Source organism: Bubalus kerabau, chromosome 4 (assembly GCF_029407905.1).
Source record: "Bubalus kerabau isolate K-KA32 ecotype Philippines breed swamp buffalo chromosome 4, PCC_UOA_SB_1v2, whole genome shotgun sequence".
Classification (NCBI taxonomy): Eukaryota; Metazoa; Chordata; class Mammalia; order Artiodactyla; family Bovidae; genus Bubalus; species Bubalus kerabau.
This window is the reverse complement of record NC_073627.1, coordinates 10,268,564-10,291,518: the sequence shown is the minus strand read 5'-3', so window position 1 is coordinate 10,291,518 and position 22,955 is coordinate 10,268,564. Positions and strand designations below refer to the sequence as shown.

General features: G+C 60.2%; 1 protein-coding gene across 4 annotated transcripts; it reads left to right on the top strand.

Annotated features, from left to right (window-relative positions):
* Positions 1-1,386: 1,386 nt before the first annotated feature.
* TMC6 (transmembrane channel like 6) lies at positions 1,387-19,241 on the top strand. 4 transcript variants are annotated; one of them, XM_055575250.1, is made up of 22 exons: positions 1,387-1,612; positions 1,847-1,903; positions 4,195-4,336; positions 4,494-4,633; positions 4,797-4,892; positions 5,222-5,380; positions 7,132-7,237; positions 7,361-7,454; positions 7,685-7,942; positions 8,228-8,418; positions 9,528-9,672; positions 10,340-10,495; positions 10,928-11,079; positions 11,177-11,258; positions 11,416-11,513; positions 13,069-13,164; positions 13,436-13,511; positions 14,520-14,653; positions 14,794-14,970; positions 15,049-15,127; positions 18,006-18,073; positions 18,984-19,241. In XM_055575250.1, exons 3-22 carry the CDS (start codon positions 4,278-4,280, stop codon positions 19,048-19,050), a joined length of 2,433 nt encoding a protein of 810 aa, XP_055431225.1. In that variant the 5' UTR covers positions 1,387-1,612; positions 1,847-1,903; positions 4,195-4,277; the 3' UTR covers positions 19,051-19,241. The 4 variants fall into 4 exon arrangements, with proteins under 4 accessions (XP_055431225.1, XP_055431226.1, XP_055431227.1 ...); XM_055575251.1 differs by having other exon boundaries at positions 4,491-4,633; positions 7,811-7,942; XM_055575249.1 differs by having other exon boundaries at positions 1,388-1,612; positions 4,491-4,633.
* Positions 19,242-22,955: the final 3,714 nt, after the last annotated feature.

Sequence of the window (22,955 nt, the reverse complement as noted above, 5' to 3'; positions counted from 1 at the left end):
AGTTTCCCCGCTCTGCACCGAGGCCCGCACTTCCTGCCGGGGCGAGGGGCGCGGGCGGGCAGGTGAGAGGCGCGGCGGCTGAGCGCTGCGCTGGGGTCCGGCCCTGCCCCTTCCCGCCGGGCACCCGGGCTGGCGACACTGCGTCTGGGTCCAGGGTTTGACCCCGCAGGGCTGCAGGCGGCGGGCTGCGAGCCCCGCCCCTTATCCGCCGGGAGTCCCGGCGGGCTGTGCTGGGCTCGCAAGGCGCGAGAGTACAAAAACTTAGTGGGTGGGTCCCATCTCTTGGAGCTGCCGAACCCGGCGGTATTTCTCAACATCCCGCCTCCCATCATCGGCACTTGAGCCGAGTCGGCCCGGCGCCTGGCCTGTAGGAAGCGCTCAGGAACCGGCTCCACTCACGCCCCGCCCCAGAGACTTGTTTCAGAGCCCTCTTGGCCCCTTTCTCTCTGCTGGGACCCCGTGGGAGGCCCCGCGATCCTGCCCTTGCTTTTTCTCCCTCTCCACCTCCTTCAGGGCCCCGTCATCTCTAAGGAGCTCAGAGGTTTTCCTGCCTCTCTGCGCAGTCCCCTTCCTGGTTTTCCAGACCCCTCCTCTATAGCCCAGGCCGCGTGCTGGTTCAGGGCACACAGTGAGCACAGAGAGGGGCCCGAGAGCTGTGAAATGTGGCAAATGTACATGTCAATAGAAAGTGCCACATGTTCCAACAGGGGTCAATCCCAGAAGGCTCCATGGAAGAGGTGACTTTCAAGTTGGGCCTGGGATCGTGCAAATACAACAAGCTGGAGCATGGGCGTGCAGGGCGGGGGACAGTGCTGGCAGGGAGAGGCAGGGACTAGGCAGGGCTTGTTCTCCATGCTGAGGTGCTTGCGCCAAGACCCAGCCGGAGGTAACGACTCTGTGTGGACATCCTGGCTTGGCCTACCTGTCCTCCCCTCCAGGAGGGCCCTCTCCTTCCTTTCTGCCTTCCAGCTCACTTTCACTGCCCACCTTCCCAGGCTTCTCCCAGACAAGAATGGCTCCCACCACTGTCCAGAGCCCACCCTTTTCTCAAACCCAGGGGACTCTCCTCTGGCCCTCTCCCGGACTCTCTCGAGGTCAGCTTTCTAGGTAGAGCTCCTGGGTGGACAAGATTCAGGTCGTGGTGGATGACCCCCCTGGAGGCTGACTGACCACTCAGCCTGCTTCCTCATCTCTGAACTAGGGTCACCGGTGCCCCCCACCCTGCCTTGTGGGGGAATAACTGAGCAAATAGGAATGAGGACAGTCCCCATCTAGCACACAGGAAGTGTGCCGGAACTCGGCGGGAGAAACAGCAAAAGCCACGCCCAGACTGGGGCGGAGATAAGCCCCAGGTTCCACCAGACAGTTTGCGGGAGTTGCCGGAGGCGGTGCAGGAGGAAGGGGTTACCCAATCTGGTGTGGCAGGGCGGGCCCCATTCGTGTGGTTTTGCTGCCTGGTGTTATTTTGATCATCGCTCTGAGAAGCGGGCATGTCTGCGATTACTGTCTCCGTTTGAAACTTGGGGAAACTGAGTCCCACAGAAATTGGCTTCGACCAGAGACTAGAAGGCTTCTAGATACTCGGCCGCCTTCATCCTGCTCAGACCTCAGGGTGGGTGAGGATAAGGGTCGGAAGCTGGCGGGGAGAGGGCACAGTTCGTCGAGGGCTCGATGGGCAGGAGAGGTGGGGCGCCTCCCCCCCAACCCCGCCGTCGGGTCACGTGACTTATCGGAGGCGGGTCACCACGTGGGCCGGGCTGGGCGGTGCAGTTCTGTGGCTCCGCCAGGTCTGCCTCGGTCTCCGGTTGTCCACTCGCTCCCTCTGACCTCTCGGTCCCTCCCGCAGTTGGTGGAGTCCGAACACAGTTCCCGGCGGCCCTTGCTGGGCAGGGGCGGGTAACAGGTGAGTCGCCGCCCGTCCCCGCTCCCCAGCGCCCCCCGGTAAGCGGCCAGGATGTGGGACCCTGGTGGGGAGGAGCGGTAACTCTGCGGCTTAGGGGTGGTCCCCGCCCCCTCCCAGCCCCATCCAGTTCCCTTGAGGCCACCAGCTAGATCCCCTCCAAGTTCCTTTGGGACTCTGAGACCACTAGGCACTGAGTTCCCCCCCGCGGTTCTTCTGTATCTCCCTGAGTTTTGCGGAGGGTCCCGCTGGGGGACCGGCTGATCCCACTGCACCACCCCCTCTCCCCCTCGCACCTGCAGGTGCTTCAGGGGGAGGGCAGCGGTGTTTGTTTCTCCGGAAGGGAAGGGGTAGAGGCCCCCGTAGGTACCACTGATCGAAAGTGAGGGGGTGGGAGACTGGCAGATGAGGGTCCAGGGGCTCTCAGAGCTCTCGCCGCCACTGGGCTCGCAGGCGTGGCTGCCACTCTGCCTTGATGGTAACTGCCCCCAGAGGACTCGCTTCCGGCTGGGGTGGAGTTTCTGGAGACTGGGCCCGGCCCTGCACCTCCCTACCCAGCTCAGGGCTCAGTAATGGTGCGCCCCGGAAACTCCTGCCCGGCTTGTCCCCACCTGGGCAAGGGTACCAGGGCCCTGGGTACCACCCGGGCAGAAGTCCAAAGCAGTGCCCAGGTACCAGTGCCCAGGTGAGCCCCCAGCCCCCACGCAGCCTCTGAGCACCTCCCACACGCCCAGCTCCTCCCTCCTGGAGAAGGGGTGTGTGGGAGAGGCCTGTGGCTCAGAACTTGGGAAGGTCTGTGTTTTCTGGAAGGAATTCCCACTCGAGACTGTGGGGGCACTCTCAGCCCCGGCTCCAGCCACTTTTCCTTTCAGGCGGAGTCAAGGGTCCTCCCCTGACCTCTGCTGGTTTCTCCACACTGTGCTCCTGTGGGAGGAAAGGGAGGGGGCTTGGGCTGTGTGGGGCCTGGGCTCTGAGACTGGACACCCCCAAGCGGGGCACTGTCTGGGCACAGCCCTAGTGGGCTGGGCACTCCGGCCTCGCCTGAGGAAGCCCCTTGAGCTGAGCCAGCTTTCCTAAGTGTTGAGCTCCCTGGCGTTAAGGGTGGGGAGAGGGGTGGGGGTGGGGGACAGGGCAGACTGAGGGCTGGGTCCAGTCTTGCTGGGGCAGAGTCCTGCAGGCGTCAGCTGGTGGCTGGGAGCCCGCTCCCCGCCACCCCGCCCCACTCCCACAGGGTGGAGAGCCTGGACAAGGCCACCCTGGTTCTGTTGTCCTGGGTGACGGCAGAGCCCGGACAAAGGCTGGACAAAGGCTGCCTGTTTAAGGCCCAGCCCCCTCCCCAGCCAGTTGCCCAGGCCCGCCCCGAGGTGATGGAATGTAAGGAACTCTCAGGAGGGCTGTCGACCTTGATGTGCCCAGCTTGGCACAGAGTGACCTCCGTGGAGGGGGGACGCAGGCTGGGGTGCAGCTGAGGCCATGCTGTCTGCTGTTCTGTCCGGCACTGGTGAGGGGTGAGGGCCGCGGGCCCAGGCCGCTGGCTCCTGTGAGATTTCTGGCAGGAGGAAGTGCTGCGGGGTCACGGGTGGGCACAGGAAAGGCCCCAGCTCTCCTGACCTTTCTCCCCAAGAGGGGGACTCCCCGGGTCAGAACCTTAGGAATGGAGAGCCGCATCCACAGGCCCCCACCCGCCCATCCTCTTGCAGGAATGGCGCCACTGAGGAAACTGGTGGGGAACTGCCCAGACTCCCCTCCCTTCCTTCCTCCCTAACCGCCCTCCTCCCCTCTGGTGGTGGAGGAGTCTCCCTGTCAGTCCATTCCTGCCTGCGGTTTTTCTCGGGTCACTCACTGGTGCTTCCCAGGTGGCGCTAGTGGTAAAGAACCTGCCTGCCAATGCAGGAGACCTGAGAGACGCAGGTTCAATCTTCTTTGGGTTTGTCTGGTGGCTCAGATGGCAAAGAATCTGCCTGCAGTGCAGGAGACCCGGATTTCATCCCTGGGTTGGGAAAAGTCCCCTGGAGAAGGAAATGGCCACCTACCCCAGTATTCTTGCCTGGAGAATTCCATGGACAGAGGATCCTGGTGGGCTATAGTCCATGGAGGTCACAAAGAGTGGGAACGACTGAGTGACTAACAACACTGGACCGTGTGACCATGTGTTTGGTGTTTGTCTGTGGATGGGGGCAGGGTTGGGGCTCAGGCAGCCCAGGCTGGGAGCAGCCCCTCCCACGGTCCCCAGGGAGTGGGTGGCGGGGCTGGGTGCCAGGCTCACTTTGCTGTAACGCTTCCTGTCTCATCAGATGGGCAGCGGGAGGCTCTGGAGGCCGTGTCCAGGCTCTGAACTGCGCTAGGGCTGTGGACTTGCTGGCAGTGGGCCGCAGACATGTCCCAGTCGCCGGCCTTTGTCCTCAATGTCCTCGAGACCCCAGAGGACCCAGAGGGGTAGGTGCTCTGGGGTGGGGCTGGGGGCCGGGATATGTCACGCCCAGGGAGAGGTGGGCTGGACCTCAGCCCTCTGGAGGGGGAAGGCTGCTGGGGTGAGGACTGGGTCAGCAGCAGCCTGACCTCCCTGCCACATCCCCCGTTCTGGATCCAGCAGCCAAGAGCCCAGCCCCTATGATGAGAGCGAAGTGCATGACTCCTTCCACCAGCTCATCCAGGAGCAGAGCCGCTGGGTGGCCGAGGAGGGGCTGGAGCTGCAGCAGAGGCAGCCGGGAACTGGCGCCCTGGGGGCCTCAGGTGAGCCCACCTGTCCAAGTGCTGGGATGAGGTGGGCAGGGCACTGAGCCTCTCACCCTCTGAGGAAGCCCCTCCTAGCAGCCTGGGGAGGAGGCTGGGCGGGGAGATCTCCAGCGGGCAGGATCTGTAGAACCTCTGGACAAGTCTTAACTTTGCTGGACAGGCAGCGACCACGAGACCATGCTGGGGCCTGAGGGTGCCCCCGTCTACAGCATGGCCACGCTCCGCATCTTGGCCAGCATGCCCAGTCGCACCATTGGTGAGTGGGACCCTTTCCCTTCGGACCCTGGGCTGGGCTGGGGTTTCTGGCTAAAGATCTACAGATCCCAGAGCCGGGCCCCTTCTCCCACCTCACCCTATCTGCTGCCTGGAGGCCCAGCCCAGCCCCAGGCAGCCTCGCTGGGTTCTAAAAAAATGACTCCAGAGTCATCATGGGGATAAAAATAGGCTCTTGGGAACTGGTGGAGCTTGAGGTCTCTTATGAAGGGACTTTCCTGGGTCCTGGGAAGTAGTGTGTGTGTGGGGGGGTGGTGGTCCCTGCTCCACGTGAGGGGGCCGCATCCCTCCACTGACCAGTGGCCTCCGCAGGCCGGAGCCGTGGGGCCATCATCTCCCAGTACTACAGCCGCACGGTGAAGCTGCGTCGCAGGGCCGGCCGGCCGCAGCTCAGGGACATGGGCCGCTCAGCCCGGCCCAGCCTCCGCCTGTACGACCTGGAGCTGGACTCTGCGGTCCTGGAGGAGGAGGGTGAGTGGGGGCGGGGCGGGGCCTCACTGGGGAGGACATCTGCTGGCGGGGTGGGGGCTGGGGTGCAGCGGGCTGTCTGAAGGTCCCCTGGAGTGAGGTCCCTTGGCAGGCGTGCAGGAGGGTCTTGGTGTCCCAGCTACTGGGATGGAGAAGCACGGGCCTCTCCGGCTGCACAGGGTCTGACTCAGCAGCCAGGCACTCTACAATGTCTGTCGAGAGTTGGTAGCGTCACAGACGCTGGTATTGGCTTTGGGATGTGATGGTGGTGAGCACACCCATTCAGTTCTCGTGCAGTTTATCATCTGGTGAAATAGGAACCAAATAAACGGATAAGCGATGGTTAAGGAGATCCAACCAGTCCACTTTGAAGGAGATCAGCCCTGGGATTTCTTTGGAAGGAATGATGCTAAAGCTGAAACTCCAGTACTTTGGCCACCTCATGCGAAGAGTTGACTCATTGGAAAAGACTCTGATGCTGGGAGGGATTGGGGGCAAGAGGAGAAGGGGACGACAGAGGATGAGATGGCTGGATGGCATCACTGACTCGATGGACGTGAGTCTGAGTGAACTCCGGGAGTTGGTGATGGGCAGGGAGGCCTGGCGTGCTGCGATTCATGGGGTTGCAAAGAGTCGGACACGACTGAGCAACTGAACTGAACTGAACTGAACTGAAAGCTCAGATTGAGATGAGATGCGATGGCTGGATGGTGTATCCAATGCAATGGACATGAACATGGGCATACTTTGGGAGACGGTGAAGGACAGGGAGGCCTGGCGTGTTGCAGTCCATGGGGTCACAAAGAGCTGGACACAACCCGGTGACTGAACAGCAACAGCAAAGCTCAGATAAGGGCAGCTGAGGAAAAGTGCCTGGCAGGAGAGCGTTGCAGGACCCATCTAGCCTAGAGGAATCCTGGGAGGCTTCCTGGAGGAAGTGACACTACAGCTGATGGGGGCATGTGCAAAGGCCCCGGGGTGGGAGCCTCCTGGCTTCCCTGAGCATCTGGGAGGCTGGTGTGGGGGAGTTGGGGAACAAGAGAGAAAAGCTGTAGGAAGGAGCAGGGCCCAGCGCACAGGTCAGTCTTCAACCAAGTGATCTCTGGAAGCAGCGCCCAGGGCCTTGGGCACTTCCTGGGGCCCTCCTGTGTTTCCCCTCCCTGTTTACCCAAGGCCCCCAGCTGGTAGGTGACGGAGCAGTGCAGGGTGATGTGAGCTCAGGGGTCAGGGTGAATGTTCCAGTTTTATTGTGTGAACCAGGCTGGATGTCTGCTTTCTGGTCATTTCTTATCTGGAAAGAGGAGTTAAAATAGCATCCCCTTTCCAGGGTGGGTGTGAGGATGAAAGGAGAGAGGCCGAGGGGTGGCCAGATCTCCAGACCCCGCCTTCCTCTACTGACCCCAGCGGGGCTTGGCATAGTGGGAAGTGGTGGGGGGATGGGGGGCTGGGACCCCATTGCTGCTGAGTGGGGGGAGCATATAGGGCTCTGGTGCATGGGGGGATCAAAGCAAGATGCTCAAGGGGCCCCAGGAGGGGAGTTTGGGTCAAGGAGAGGGGCACTGGGCTGGGCCTTGGAAGATGCGGGGAACTTGATTGTGTCCTGGGCTCCTGGGGGTGGAGGTAAGAGAGGGTGACGGCCTGCGGGCATGTGGGCCTGGCCCGGAGGCAGAGGCCTGGGTGGCAGGGGACGGCTGCACGGCAGGAGGGAGGGCAGGGTGCCGCGGGAACCTCAGCTCGCCCCCTTCCCCCTGCAGAGAAGCGGGGCCTCCTGGTGAAGGAGCTCCAGGGCCTGACAGCGGCCCAGAGGGACCACATGCTTCGGGGGATGCCCCTGAGCCTGGCTGAGAAACGCTGCCTGCGGTCAGTGCCCCTCCACCTCGGGTGGCCCCTAGATGCCCCTCCTCGGGTGGGCGGGGCAGGGGGTGATGGCGGTCCCCGGTGGGGAGGGAGTGGACTGACCCCAGATGCTGCCTCTGTCCCCAGGGAGGAGAGCCGGCCCCCGAGGGGCAAGCACAGGGCCCAGCGGCACCATGGGCTCCTCTCCTGCTGCGACCAGCTCCGTGACAGCTGTGTCCTGGTAGGAGCATCTGGGTACCCGGGAGGGAAGGGGTGGAGTGGAGTGGGGGCGATGGGGGGGTCCTTTCTCCCTCTGAGTGATGCCTCCAGCCTGGCTCCGGCCCGGGACTGACCTCCCTCCTCCCCTCACGGCGCCCCTGCGCTCCGGGCCCCGGACTGGACTGCGGTCCTGTTGGAGCCGGCTCCCCGCCCCGGCCCTGCCTGAGATCTGTGCTGCCGCTGTCCCCGCAGGCCTCACACAACCTGGGGCTGGCGCTGCTCTCGGGGCTGCAGGCCCTGATGCCCTGGCGCTACGCCCTGAAGCGGATCGGGGGCCAGTTTGGCTCCAGCGTCCTGTCCTACTTCCTCTTCCTCAAGACCCTGCTGGCCTTCAACGCCCTGCTGCTGCTGCCGCTGCTGGCCTTCATCGTGGGCGTGCAGGCCGCCTTCCCGCCCGCACCCGCGGGCCCGGTGCCCGCCTTCACGGGCCTGGAGCTCCTCACCGGCGGGGTGAGGCTTGGCAGGGGGGGTCGGTGAGCAGGGGCACCCTCTCGTTACACCCCACCCCAACTCCTGCTGTGGCTCTGGCTCCCCTCGCTTTCTCTGGGACCCTGGAAGCCCCAGGGCGGCCGCGCTCCTCCGTTCACCTCCGTGTTCCCCTCACCCCCCCTGCTCTCTGGCCCTTCCCCTTCTGCCTTTCTCCCCGCTCCGCCTTCTGGGTGCCCTGCAAGCCTGAGGGTGGGTCAGCTGCCAGGAGGGCAGGCTCCCTGACCCTGCCAGGCGTTTTCTCCGCAGGGCCACTTCACCCACAGTGTCATGTACTACGGCTACTACAGTAACGCCACGTTGAACCAGCCTTGTGCCTCCCCACTGGATGGCAGCCAGTGCACTCCCGAGGCGGGCAGCCTGCCCTACAGCATGCCGCTGGCCTACCTCTTCACCCTGGGGGCAGCTTTCTTTATCACCTGCATCACTCTGGTCTACAGGTAACGGCTCTCTGCCGTGTGAGCCCGGCTCTGAGCATCACTGACCCACCCATGCATCCATCTGTTCATTCATTCATCCATCTGTCTACCTATCCATCCGTCATCACTCCCTCCATTCATTCATCCATTCGTCTGTCCATCCATTAATCCATCTGGCTACCCATCCATTCATCATCTCTTCATCCATCCAGCCACCCATCCAGTCATCCATCTAGCTACCCACCCATCCATTTTCCCATCCACTCATCCGTCCAAAGATTGAAGGCAAGAGGAGAAGGGGGCAACACAGGATGAGATGGTTGGATAGTAGGGACATGGGTTTGAGCAAACTCCGGGAGATAGTGAAGGACTGGGAAGCTTGGCTTGTTGCAGTCCACCTTGGGGTCACAAAGTTGGACACAGCTGAGTCTGAACAACAACAATCCATCCATCATCACTCTATCCATCCATCTATCTATCAACCATGCGTCCGTAGATCCTTCCTTCCATCCATACTTTCATCCACACACCCATCCACTCCACACACATTTGCTGCACTCTGCTCAGGGCAGGAAGATAAATGAGCTCGGTGCATATCCTTGAGACGCTTGCTGTATACAGGAGAAGACAGGCCAGTGAAGAGGCTGGGAAACTGTTGCATTGCTCAGGTGTTATGGAGCATGGGAGTCAGACCAGCTTCCTAGGGGGGTGGCCCTCGTACCACAGAGGGAGGTTAAATAAGGGCAGCCAGGGAAAGACAGAAGAAGGTATTCTGGTTCTCAGAAGAGGCAGTGCACAGGTCCTGAGGTAAGCCAGAAGCTTCTCTAGCCATGTCTGGGTGGGAGGCAGCTGGCGTGGTGGTGGGGAGTGGAGCTGACCCCATTTCTAGCCCTTTGTGGCTGCTGGGCATCCTGCTGGACAGGTCTGACCTAGGGTGGGCGGTGGTCCACCCCAGGAGGCTGAGAGCTGTGGGCTAGAGGTGGGGCAGGGAGAGTGGCCGGAGGCCCATCAGCACTGGCCGGGGGTGGGGGGCCTCCACTGAGTGGCCGGTGCACTTTGTCAGATCTGTTTCTCCCGGCCTCTTCGCCTTTTACCCCATCTCACCCCTTGCCTGTCTCTGCTTCTCCTAGCATGTCCCACTCCTTCGGGGAGAGCTACCGAGTGGGCAGCACCTCGGGGGTCCACGCCATCACCGTTTTCTGTTCCTGGGACTACAAAGTGACCCAGAGATGGGCCACCCGGCTTCAGCACGACAACATCCGAACCCAGCTGAAGGTGAGCTGGGGGCTCACAGCCCCCTGGGGCCACGGTCTGCCACCCCTGTGTCAGCCCCCTGGGGCCACGGTCTGCCACCCCCGTGTCCAGGGGAACACCAGTTGGGGCCCTGCGGTGGGCCTTCGAGAAGGACTTCCTCTTCTTGAAGGCCCCGTGTCCTCCGGCCCTGGCAGGAAGATGCCTCCACTGTGCCAGCTGGCCCGCACTCCCAGCCCCCCCGGTAGCCCTGGGGTACAAGTGAGAACAGTGAGGTCTCAGTCCCTTGCCCATGGCTCTTTGGGCCAGAGGGTGGCTGAGCTGGGCCTCCTGGAAGATTCTCTGCTGTTGGGGGTCCCTGCTGTGGGATTCGAGTCACGGGCGCTCAGTTTTGACCCAGCTGTCGGGCCCTCAGGGAGCGCCCCATGGCTCCTAGTCAGTGAGGGAACAGCTGTCTGCAGGCAGCATGGCTCAGTAGGCAGGTGCGGGGCAGGCCACGTCCCTGAAGACCGGGCCTCTGACGGAACCACAGGCCGTGGTACCGGGGGCAGGCGGGAGGTGAGCCCTGGCCCCCCCCCGACCCCAAGCCTCCCTGTGTGTCGGCTCCATGCGCCCCCCCGGGGTGTGGTGCGCGCGTGGGCAGGTCCCCGCGTGTCTGTGCCCTGGGTGACAGGCTCGCTGTGACCTGCAGGAGCTGCTGGCTGAATGGCAGTCGCGCCAGCACCGCCGGAGTGCGTGCGGGCAGCTGCGACGGGTGGCTGTGCTGGGGCTCGTGTGGCTGCTGTGTCTGGGCACCACTCTGGGCTGCACCCTGGCTGTCTACACGTTCTCGGAGCTCATGATCAAGGTGCAGAGAGGGCGCGGGCGGCCCCCGAGGAGGCCCGGGCCTCCCGCTTTATTAGCTGGGACCCTTGGCCTCCCACACCCTCCGCCCCGGCCCCCCCCAGAGGACACTTTCCTCCCGGTCCTTGTTCTCATTCTTGTTCTGTCTAACGCCATTATGACGTCCTTTTGTTTTCTTGTCTTTTGGTTTCTCTTTTCACTTTTTTTCCGACACCTGTGTTCCATCCTCCCTTCTCCGCCTCCCGCCCCCCTTCCTGTGCGGTTTGAACACAGGGCCTGGGGTGGGGGAGGTGTGCCTGCCATCTGCACCTGCTCTGTCCCCCCCAGACCCCTCCCTGCAGCCCCTTCCCCGCCGCGGTCGGGCCCGGCAGTGGACCTGACCCTGTCCTTGGGGCCCCTCCGGGGACCACTGCCCCGCCCCGCTCCGCCCCAGCAGAGCCCAGTGTCCGCCGAGCGGGAGGCTGTCCTGCTGCTCCTGCCCCTGGTGGTTTGCCTCCTCAACCTGGGGGGCCCCTACCTGTTCCGCATCCTGGCTGCCCTGGAGCGGCACGACTCCCCGGTGCTGGAGGTGTACGTGGCCATCTGCAGGTGCGAGGCCAGCTGGGCCAGGTGCAGGCTTTCTGGGGCGGGACTTCTGTCTCCCAGGCACCCTGCCCTCAGCCCATGCACCCACCCTTTTCCACAGGAACCTCATCCTCAAGATGGTCACCTTGGGGATTCTTTGCTACCACTGGCTGGGCCGCAGGGTGGGCACCCTGAAGGACCAGGTGAGGGTGGGCCAGGCGGTGCTGGTGGGGGCCTGGGGCTCCCCGGGCCCCTCCCAGCAGCCAGCCCTCGCCTGAGCTTCCCTGGCTCTGTCTGCAAGCATCCTGGGGGCCCCCGGGTGGCAGGGGAGGGTGGGGGCTGAGGCCGCCTCTGTTTCAGTGCTGGGAGAACTTCGTGGGCCAGGAGCTGTACCGGCTCATGGTGATGGACTTCATCTTCACGCTGCTGGACACGCTTCTGGGGGAGCTGGTGTGGAGGTGAGGCCTGCGGGCTGGGTCCCCGCACCTGGGCGTCCCCTGCAGAAGGGCTCCTAGCGTCCTCCCCTGCGTGTGTGGTGGTGGTGGGGTCACCTGGGCGGTCCTCAGGCCTCTGAAAATCAGGACCTGACCCCACACTGGGACCACAAATTTCTACCCATGACAGCTCTTCTGTAAAATATCTTTAAACTGAGAAAAACCCTGAGAAAACAGGATGTAGCGTATTTTTAGATCGGAAAGGAAAACAGGTTTCAAAATGATGCATGTAGTCTAATCCGTCAAGGGAAAAAAGGGTCGGGAGGAAGCACAGAAAGTGGAAGAATGTGTTCAGCTGTCCTGGCTCTGGGTGCCAGCACAGCAGGTCTCATTTCCTTCCTTTTTGTGTTTTCTTTGAGAACATTGGAATTTAAAAATAATAAGATTTTTACTTAAAATGTTTTCAAGATTGATTTTTATTTTTGGCCGCACCTCGTGGCATGCAGAACTTCCCCGAACAGGGATCGAACCCCTGCCCCCTGCAGTGGAAGCGTGGAGTCTTAACTACTGGACCACCAGGGAGGCCTCAATAATAATAAAAATATTTTTTTTAGAAAATCTTTTTTTTCCTTGGCCGTGCTGGGTCTTCCTTGCTGTGTGCAGGCTTCCCGCTGTAGCGGCTTCTTCTGCTGTGGAACATGGGCTCTAGGGCTTGGGGCTTCAGTGATTGTGGCACGTGGGTTCAGTAGTCGTGGCTTCCGGGCTCTAGAGCACAGGCTCAGTAGTTGGGGCGCACGGGTTTAACTGCCTTATGGCATGTGGGATCTTCCGGGGCCAGGAATCAAACTCGTGTCTCCTGCACTGGCAGGTGGATTCTTTACCACTGAGCCACCAAGACGGATGCCATATCTGATAGCTCAGCTGGGAAAGAATCCTCCTGCGATTCAGGAGACCTTGGTTTAATTCCTGAGTCGGGAAGATCCGCTGGAGAAGGGATAGGCTACCCACTCCAGTATTCTGGCCTGGAGAATTCCATGGACTGTATAGTCCATGGGGTCGCAAAGAGTCAGACACGACTGAGCAACTTTCACTTCACTTTCACCAGGGAGGGAGTGAAAGTTGCTCAGTCGTGTCTAACTCTTCGCAACCCCATGGACTGCAGCCTGCCAGGTTTCTCTGTCCATGGAATTTTCCAGGCAAGAATACTTGCCCTTCTCCAGAGGAACTTTTTGACCCAGGGATCGAACCCGGGTCTCCCTCATCGCAGGCAGATTCTTCACTGTCTGAGCCACCAGGGAATAAGATTTTTAAAAAGCAGTAACACCTTTGATGCCAATGTGCATATTTGCACTGGGGTGTATCACATGTGCTTAGAAAATGGACAGAGACTAAGTCAGCTGCAGTGCAGACCCCTCCGTGTTGGACCCCAGTCCGCCGTCTCCCCTCAACATTGCTGGGCCCTGGGAGGGGTGGGCTGGCTCGTCAGCTTGCTGTGCGGGTCAGGGTGGGGTCCCAGCATCCCTCGGGCAGGTCTCGGGGATCGGTCCTCCTCAGTGACCCCCGGGCTCTTCTGCCCCAGGCTTTTCTCTGAGAAGCAGCTTAAGAGGAAGGGGAAGCCTGAGTTCGACATTGCAGGAAATGTTCTGGAGCTGATTTACGGGCAGACCCTGACTTGGTGAGCATCTCCCTTGTGTGTCCCATTGCCCAGCCCCCGGGGAGGCTGACCCCTTCCCCCTCAAGGCCCCAGCAAGGCCCAGTCCTGGGATTCTGGAGTGACCTTACCCCTCAGCCCCCAGTGGACCCAGGCTCCAGTCCCCTTGCTGGGCTTTCCTCGAGGTCTGACCCTGAGCCAGGCCTGGGGGGACAGTTCTGGGCCTGGGGAGCAGCCCGGGGGTCAGGACCCCAGCCCCTGGACTGCAGCCCTCTCCTCTCCACGCCCTCCTCAGGCTGGGGGTCCTCTTCTCCCCGCTCCTGCCCGCCATGCAGATCATTAAACTGCTGCTCCTCTTCTACATTAAGAAGGTAAAGGTGTCGCTGGGTCCTGGGGGTGGAGGCGCGGGGGGCAGCAGGCCTGGGGAGTGTGTGCAGCCAGGGTGGCTGCTGGGCTGGCAACACGGAGCCCTAGGACATTAGAGCCCTTCCCTGGCCTGGGTGGTATGCGGCTGGCAGCCCAGGGCCACCCTCTGGGGTCAGTCGCACAGGCCCCAGCTGATTTCCGGCCTGAATCTCTGCCTTTGGCAGGCTGGCAGCATCCCGTTAGGGTCTGTGGTTGTCGCCACGTGCCCATGTGTACAGGTCAGGGCTTCCAGCCGGGGGCTCAGAGGCGCTCAGAACCAGCACCTCCTCTCCTCTGCTCCCCGTGTTTCCTCATCTGTACACAGTGGATATGGGCTTTCCAGGGGACTCAGTGGTAAAGAATCCACCTGCTGAGCGGGAGATGTGGGTTCGATTCCTGGGTTGGGAAGATTCCCTGGAGAAGGAAATGGGAACCCACTCCAGTATCCTTACCTGAGAGATCCCATGGACAGAGAAGCCTGGCGGGCTACAGTCCGTGGGGTCACAAAGAGTCTGACATGCTTTAGTGACTAAACAATAAAACAAAAAAAAAACCCCATGGATGGTGCCCTAGGGGGCACTGCTGGAGATGACGTTTATAAAGCCCAGGGCATGGGTCTGGCCCACTGGAGACCTTTAGTCAATGGAGGTGGCTTTTAGTATCATCCCTCCTGCTTACAAGTGAGCTGGCCAAGCATCCCCCCGTGTCCCTTGGTCTCCCCTCTGCAGACGGGGAGGTGGCCCCACGTGCCCTCCCCAGCCTGCGGGCTTAGGATTTCAAGTGTCTGCCTCTCTGTCGGGCTGTTCTGAGGTCTTGGCTCAGGCTGGAAGCCGGGCTCAGGGTGCTGGAAGCGCAGCACCCTCTCAGCCCACGGCGGGCCTTGGTCCTGTTTGCTCTGGGAGGCCCCACCAGGCCTGGGAGTGGGGGTGGTGGACAGCAGGGTGGTGGTGGCTGAACGCAGCCTTTGTCCCCAGGCCAGCCTGATGGCCAACTGCCAGGCGCCCCGCAGGCCCTGGAAGGCGTCCCACATGAGCACCGTCTTCATCTCCCTGCTCTGCTTCCCCTCCTTCCTGGGCGCAGCCGTTTTCCTCTGCTACGCTGTCTGGCAGTGAGTGGGCGCCTGGCCTCCGGGGTGGGGGTGTGGGGAGGGCCGCCTGGCGAGGCTCTGACTGCTGGCTGAGGTTTGGGTGGTGTGGAGCGGCCCTTTGCCCGGGCTCAGGGGTCACGCTGCCTGCCCTCTGCCCCCAGGGTGAAGCCCTCAAGCACCTGTGGCCCCTTCCGGACCCTGGACACCATGTATGAGGCGGGGAAGGTGTGGGTGCGCCGCCTGGAGAAGGCGGGCCCCCGCGTCTCCTGGCTGCCCTGGATCCACCGCTACCTGGTGGAAGATACCTTCCCCATCTACCTGGTGTCAGCCCTGTTGCTGTGAGTGATGGGGTCTCTGGCTTCTGCCTCCCCCCCGGCTCCTGCGAGGGGCCCAGCCTGACCGCTTGTCTCCCACAGGGCTGTGATCTACCTCAACATCCAGGTGGTGAAGGGCCAGCGGAAGGTCATCTGCCTCCTCAAGGAGCAAATCAGCAACGTGAGTGCCCCTCTGAGCCCCCCACCCAGGGTCCCTCCAGGCTTTTCACCTCCCCGGGATCTGGGCTGTGGAAAGGGGTTGTTTGCTAAGCGAATTATATCAATTGAGATACATAGTTCGTATTCATCAGAGTTGTAGATGGGCGGCAGCCAGGCTGCCCATCTGCAAAGAGCCCACTGGGAGGAGGGCTCCAGAGGTGCTTCTCTGATGACCCCCACCCCCACCCCCAGTCCCCCAGAGGTCGCCCAGCCCTGCCTCATGGGCTGTCCCTCCCTCCTCCCTGCTCAGTTACTGGACCTCCCATCACCTTTGGGGCAAGTCACTGCCCTGACAGTCAGGGTCACTCGGGCTGGCGTTTGCCTGGACGGCAGGGGCCTTTCGCCTGATCCTTACCCCGCCCAGGTCTGGGCTGGCTGCTCAGGAGCACGTGTCAGTCACAGCAGTTCTCCCTGAATACTCAGTGGCCTCTGACCTCATCCCCAGGGCCCCGACATCACTCTCCCCACTGCTATTTTTTTTCCTTTTCTCCCTTTCCTTTCCGGTTTCTCCCTTGTGTACTCAATGCTTGAGCCCACCTTGGGGCCAGCTGCTGCCTGTGTCCCCCAGGCAGTCACATCAGGGCTGGTGGCTCCCCGCCACCCTGCGGTAGAAGTGACCTGAAGGCCCACTGCCGGGGGTCAGCCAAGGCGGGACCGGGCTGGGCTGCAGCTCGTGTGAGCCTGCTGCTGGCTGGTTGGTGCAGGGGCTCAGAGTCAGGTCTTTCCAAGCGGGAGGATCCCCTGGGGACTGCTTCCACTTTTTATTGGGTTGTAAGCAATGCAATGCTTCTACAAACAGCAGGCAGGGCTCAGGCTGGGCGTTTTGGCTGAGGGGGTTGCCTGGCCCCAGCTGTTGGAAATGGATTGTTTTTCCCAACTGGCTCGTGCTCTGCTGTGTAGATCTTCGGGACCTGAGGTGCCTGGCGGGATGCACAGGGGCATTGAGAGGGGAACCCCTGGTTCACCTCGTTCCGCCTGCCGTTCCTCTAGGAGCTGAAGGACAGTTCCCCAGGCGGCCCTCGTGGTGGGCAGCGTCTCCCACCAAGGCCGAGCATGGGCCCGGTTCTGAGTCTGGGGCTGCTGGTCTGAGCTCCGCCAGCACTCGGAGCATCTTCTCCTGGGACTGAGCAGGGCGGCTTACTCAGGCGCACGGCCCTCTGTACTCACCAACTCGGTGGAGAGAAAATTGGGAGGGCCCATCTTGGAGGTGTGTCTGTCTCAGCATCTTCCTGGGTGAGCCAGGGTCCCCAGCACCCAGGACACATTCGAGCAGAATTGCTGTTTTCTCTTTGTGAAGGCTTCCTACCAGAAACCCAGTCTGACCCCAGAGCTGCATGGGCCCTGAAGTCTGCCGGGTGTTTAACCGGGTTCTCGACTTTAAACCTTTATGCACTTTTCACAGTCATTTGTCAAAAGAGCCCTGGGTTGGCTGATTTGTTGTTGTTGTTCAGTCGCTAAGTCACGTCCAACTCTTTGCGACCCCATGGACTGCAGCACGCCAAGCTTCCCTGTCCTTCACCATCTCCCAGTGTTTGCTTAAACTCATATCTGTTGAGTCGGTGATGCCATACAACCATCTCATCCTCTGTCGCCCCCTTCTCCTCCTGCCCTCAATCTTTCCCATCATCAGGGTCTTTTCCAATGAGTTGGCTCTTCGTATCTGGTGGCCAAAGTATTGGTTGATCCCTGCCCCAAAGATGTCCTTGTCCTAAGCCCAGGAGCTGTGAATGAGCCATGTCACCTGGCATTGGAGTTGGGGGTTCAGGATTGCAGATGGAATTACAGTTGCTGTAATTCCATCTGCTGATCTGGAGGTGGGGAAGATTGTCCTGGATCATTTGGGTGGGCATGATAAAGCCCTTAGAAAAGGAAGCTGGAGAGTCAGTATCAGAGAAAAGGGTGTGAGAAGGACTTGACTGGACGCTGCTGACTCTGCAGATGGGAGGAGGCTGTGAGCCCAGGGATGTGGGCAGACTCAGAAGCTGAAGAAGGCGAGGACAGATTCTCCCTGGAGGTTCCAGAAGGAACCAGCCCTCCTCACTCCTTGATTTTAGCCCAGTGAGACCACCGTGGACTTTAGAAAATTTTGTTTCCTTATTTCTGGCTGTGCTGGGTCCTCGTTGCTGCTGGGCTTTTCTCTAGTTGCAGCGTGGGCTTCTTTGTGGTGGCTCCTCTTGCTGTGGAGCACGGGCTCCAGGGTGCTCAGGCTTCAGTAGTTGCGGTTCTTGGGCTCTAGCGTGCAGGCTCAATAGCTGTGGTGCACAGGCTTAGTTGCTCTATGACATGTGAGGTCTTCCCTGACCAGGGCTTGAACTTGTGTTTCCTGCATTGACAGGCGGATTCTTTACCACTGAGCCACCAGAGAAGCCCTATTGTAGACTTCTGATCTCTAGAACCGAAAGGTGTTGAATTTGTGTTGCTTTAAGCCACTAACTTTCTGTAATCGATTAGCGCAACGATAGAAAACCCATACAAACCCCATGACCCAAGCACACAGTGACCGAGGTCAGAGAGGAGGTAGTTTCCCCAGGGCAGACTTACTAAGTAGCAGGACCGGTTATATATTGAGTCAGGCTTGTTTCTGGTGGCAGCCCTCGCTGAGTGAATCCGCACATTTCCCTTTTCACCTTGGCTGCTAGGAGGCTAAGCTGTATATATGTGCCCACTGTAGGGTTCTCGGTTTTCCCTTGTTCTTGCTTGGTACCTCTGTCTCTTTTCTTTAAACTTTTCGTGCTCACGGGGTCAAATCTTTGAGAGCCCCACCGAGTGCCATACTGGAGCAGGCCACTTCTGGATGGACATGCAGTGGACAGCTGCTCTCTGTGTTCCGGTGTTTCTAGGAGGGGGAGGACAAAATCTTCTTGATCAACAAGCTTCAGCGTGTCTACGAGAGGAAGGAGAGGAGCAGGTGAGGGGCCTGGGAGGGGAGTCTGCAGGGTGGGGGAGCAGGGAATGGACAGAGAGGCCCTTCCTTCCAGGAGTCAGGGGTGGGGAGTGGCTGCTGGCCTCCCCGGGTGGCCCTTAACTTCTTGGGACTCCCCTGCCCCCTTCCCCCACCTTTTCTCCTCAGGTGTGTGGGGCATTTGGGGCAGGAGGAGAACTTAAGTTTGGTGAGAAAGGAAAAAAGGAAAACTGTGTGCAGGGGACAGGGTTGAGCTGGGGTCTCTCACGCCCTTTTCCTCCTCCTCTCTGCATCCCCTGTCTTGATGAGTCAGGGGGTCGGTCTAGCTGGCCTTCTCCTCAGGCCCCGCCCCTTTCTCCCCATGGGGTGAACATCCTGCCTCCAGATGCTGCTGCATCAGGAGTGCAGGGCCTGCTCCCACGGCCGCACATCTCACCCCGCACCTGTTGCCTGTGCTCAAGTCCGGGGATGGGGAGGCACAGTCAGACATCTTCCTGCCGCCTGGACAGACACACTCAGGGATGCACACACCCCCTTCCTCAGCCCCTGCCCAGCCAGGGGGGCTGGCTGAGGTCTGCAGGTGGAAGCCCTTGGGGCTCCCCATCCCCACCCTGGGCAGCAGGAGTCCCCCCCACCCCAGAATGAGCCATCTAATAAGACATCCTCCCCACACCCCAGTCAGAAGGAGGGCATGGCAGCCCACTCCAGTGTCTTTGGCTGGAGACGGAGGAGCTTGGCGGGCTGCAGTCCCTGGGGTCACCCCCGGCCAGGTGTCAGTGGTGAATCCTGGCCTCTTCCCGCTCCTTCCCCTTCTCAGAGCTCATGAGGAAGCTGCTAGGCGTCCTGTGGCCTAAGGGGGTGACTGGCGCGCACTGCCTGAGGCCGGGGGCCCCTCGCTGACTTCCCTTTCTGGCAGGGCTGGTAGAACCGAGGAGGCCGTGACACCCCCAGCCCTGTTCGCAGACGGCTGGGATGCCCAGTAAGAGCGCCAGGCTGGCAGCCTGGTTCCTGCGGCCCTGCAGGCAGATGCCGCCTGGAAATGACCCCGCTGGGAAACAACTGGGGATGGGGGTCAGGGGGCAGGACTCTGCAGCCCACCTGAGGCTGGAGCACCCCTTGTGAACCCTGCCCGGAACTCTTATTTATTCTAATTAAACATGTTTTGCAAAATGGGCTTATCTTGTGGGAGTCTGTGCTTGTACCCAGGCCTGTCCAGGCGTGAGCAGGTATGGCTGTGCCCCCGGGGCCTGCAGCCTGCATTCTTCTGCCTCCAATTTCTCCCTCTTTCTTCAAGGCTGTCTTCCTGGCCAGGCCCAGCCCTGTGGCCTCCCCCAGTGATGGGCTCTGGATGGAACAGACTGCAGGGCTTCAGTGCTGAGTGCAGGGCGCCCTCTGCTGGCGCAGCCCCTCGTAGCAGGGATGGACCACACTGCAGCTTCCGGGGCTGCCCTGCTGGGGGGCTGTGGGGAGGTGGGGAGGTGGGGGGAAGAGTACAGGGGACAGATATGGAATGTGTGGTGGCGGATGATGAAGTGATGCTTTCAGTGGTTACTGGGCGGAGGGCAAATTTAGGGAGGGACTGAGGTGGGTCACGGAGAAGGCAATGGCACCCCACTCCAGTACTCTTGCCTGGAAAACCCCATGGATGGAGGAGCCTGGTGGGCCGCAGTCCATGCGGTTGCTAAGAGTCGGACAAGACTCAGCGACTTCACTTTCACTTTTCACTTTCCTGCATTGGAGAAGGCAATGGCAACCCACTCGTGTTCTTGCCTGGAGAATCCCAGGGACGGGGGAGCCTCGTGGGCTGCCGTCTATGGGGTCGCACAGAGTCGGACACGACTGAAGCCAACTTAGCAGCAGCAGCAGCAGAGGTGGGTCATAGCTTTTCTTCCAAGGAGCAAGCGTCTTTTCATTTCATTCGGAAGAAAAGCTATGACCAACCTAGATAGCATATTAAAAAGCAGTCATTACTTTGCCAAACAAAGGTCCATCTATTCAAAGCTATGGTTTTTCCAGTAGTCCTGTATGGATGTGAGTTGGACTATAAAGAAAGCTGGGTGCCGAAGAACTGACGCTTTTGAACTGTGGTGTTGGAGAAGACTCTTGAGAGTCCCTTGGACTGCAAGGAGATCCAACCAGTCCATCCTAAAGGAAATCAGTCCTGAATATTCATTGGAAGGACTGATGCTGAAGCCGAAACTCCAATACTCTATCCACCTGATGCGAAGAACTGACTCATTGGAAAAGTCCCTGATGCTGGGAAAGATTGAAGGTGGGAGGAGAAGGGGACGACAGAAGATGAGATGGTTGGATGGCATCACCGACTCGATGGACATGTGTTTGAGTAAACTCTGGGAGTTGGTGATGGACAGGGAGGCCTGGAGTGCAGTCCATGTGGTCGCAACGAGTCGGACACAACTGTTTAGACGTGAACATGTTGGACAGTTCAGTGACTGAACTGAAATAAGGTGGGTCATTTGCTAATGAGCTGAGGAGAGAGGAGCCTTTGGCAGGTGGAAGGGCAGCCAGTGTCCAGGCCTGTGGCAGAGTGAGGTGACCCCAGTCCTGGCAGGCAGAGCTTGAGGAACCTGTGGGATGCCGTGGGCCCGAGGGTGCGGGGAGGAGGGGACAGAGCTGTCACTGACCAGGGCCCGCTGTCCGCAGGAGCTGGGGGAGCAGCCCTGTGGGAAAGGATGGGAGAGTGGCAATAGGCCCTCAATCCTCATCTCCATGGGGAACCTGGGGGAGCAAAGCCTGGCTTGGGGGGCGCAGGTGGGCCATGGAGACGCCTCTGCCATCTGCCACACTCCCAGCTGGGCCCATGCTAACCCCAGATGGTCCCTGTTTTGAGGACTGTCCCACGTCTAGGGGGCGCTCCTGCGTTTGGCAGACATGTGGGACAGACGCCACCTGACTTTCTCGGGAACCCGACATCAGGACTCTTGCTTGTGTCTAGTACCAGGCAGGTGATGCTTGGGGACCTCTGCGAGGAGCTGGCAGCGGCTCTTGCCTGCGGTTCCGGGCATGAGCACCGCTGGGTGGGTGAAGTCGGGTGGGGAGACTTGACCTGGGCTCTCAGGGCCAGCACTCCCAGATGCCCACCTCCGCGTGAAGAGCACTTTTGGATGGATGGATGGACATCATAAACTGACCACGTCCAGTCTGAGCTGGTGCGGCCAGTTATGACTGGCTGGGCTCACTTTGCCTGCCTTGCAACGACTATGAGGTCAGGACAAGCTGCGGCTGACAAACGGGCCAGAAGCCTGTGGGCGTTTCTGCAGGCTCCGTGTGCGAGGCAGGTGGTGTCCCTGGCCACTGAGCGCTAACCGAGGTGTTGCTGTGAAGGCATTCTGCAGGCGCCCAGCACCCAGTCAGCTGACTTTAAGGAGATTGTCCCCCGCGATGTGTGTGGGCCTTGTCCAATCAGTTGAAGGACCTCAAGATCAAGGCCAAGGTTTTCCAGAGAAGAGATTCTTCCCAGGGCTGTGGCACCCAGCTGCCTGGCCAGTGGGGTTCAAATTCCAGAGTCACTAGCTCCGCCCCGCCCCCCAGTCAGTTCTCTTTCCAGGCATGTCCGTCGCCCATCACAGTGGCTTCTGATACACACGTGGCCTCGAGCCTCCGGCTGTAATATTCCGTGATGTAGCCTGAGGGGCCCTGACCCAGCAAGGCTGTGGAGTCAGAGGGTCCTGGGTTTGATGCTCATCAGCTCATGGCCTTGGGCACATTCCGTAACCTCTCCCAGTCCCTGTTCCTCACCTTTTGGGGTTGTTGGAACAATGGACACAGTTCCACGTGGTGCTTAGCACCATGCCTGGCACGTAACAGTTTTGCTTTAAAAAAAAAAAAAAAAGAGAAAAGCGTAAACTGCCGAATGAGACCCACTGGGCTCTTGCAAGTGGCTGAATTCCAATGGGTGGGAGGCTGACAGTCTCAGCCTACCAACAGGCTCCCTCGGATACCACCTCTGCCTTGGCCACTCAGTGGAATCAACCGGGGAGATTTAAAGACCCTGATGCCTGTACACTCGACCAGAGACACTGGTGGAATGGATTTACGATGTGCCCTGGGTTCTGGGATTTTAAGAAATTTCTGGATAATTCTGACATGCAGTCAGGACGGAGAACCAGTATCTGAAATGTCACTTAAGCCCGAAGCTTCTGTGCACTTCGGGGGTGTGTTTGGAAACAAGCTTCAGGATTTCACGGTGACTGGGGAGCCAGGCTCCTGGGTCATACCTGCAGTGCGGGACTGCTGTTCAGGGGTGTTTTCCCAGGTGGTGTGGTAAGAAACTGCCTGCCGATGCAGGAGGCGTGGGTTTGATCCCTGGGTTGGGAAGATTCCCCTGGAGAAGGCCACGGACAGAGGAGCCTGGCAGGTTACAGTCCATGGGGGTGCAGAGTCGGACACGACTGAGCTCACCACTCACACAGGCGAAGCCGGTCGGCAGCACTTCTGCTGGGAGAGCTGATGTGTAGACGCTAGTAAGTTAACCGCATGTTTCCATCACGACTCCTATGTGACTTCTTCTTGTTCCACCCCATGTGCTCTATTCTTGCAAATAATCTTCTTGAAACACCTTGCTGTCGCAGTGAACACACACTCAGCTCCTCAGGTCTTGTGGCTTATGTCCTTAGAATCAGGGCTGGCCAAGGTGGCTCCTTCCCAACCCTTTCTCCCCATTCAGAAGTCCTTTCTCCACACACCAGGCTTCTCCCCGCTGAGCATCCTGCCGTCTTTGCCTTCTCCCACAGTGTTGACAGAATGAGTTTAAAAAAAAAAACAGTACAGTTCTGAGCCTCCAATTTTTCTCGATTCCAGACACCAAGTCTCCTTTTCATCTGTGGGTAGCAGGACCCGGCCCTGCTCCAGGCAGGAGGCGGTCACT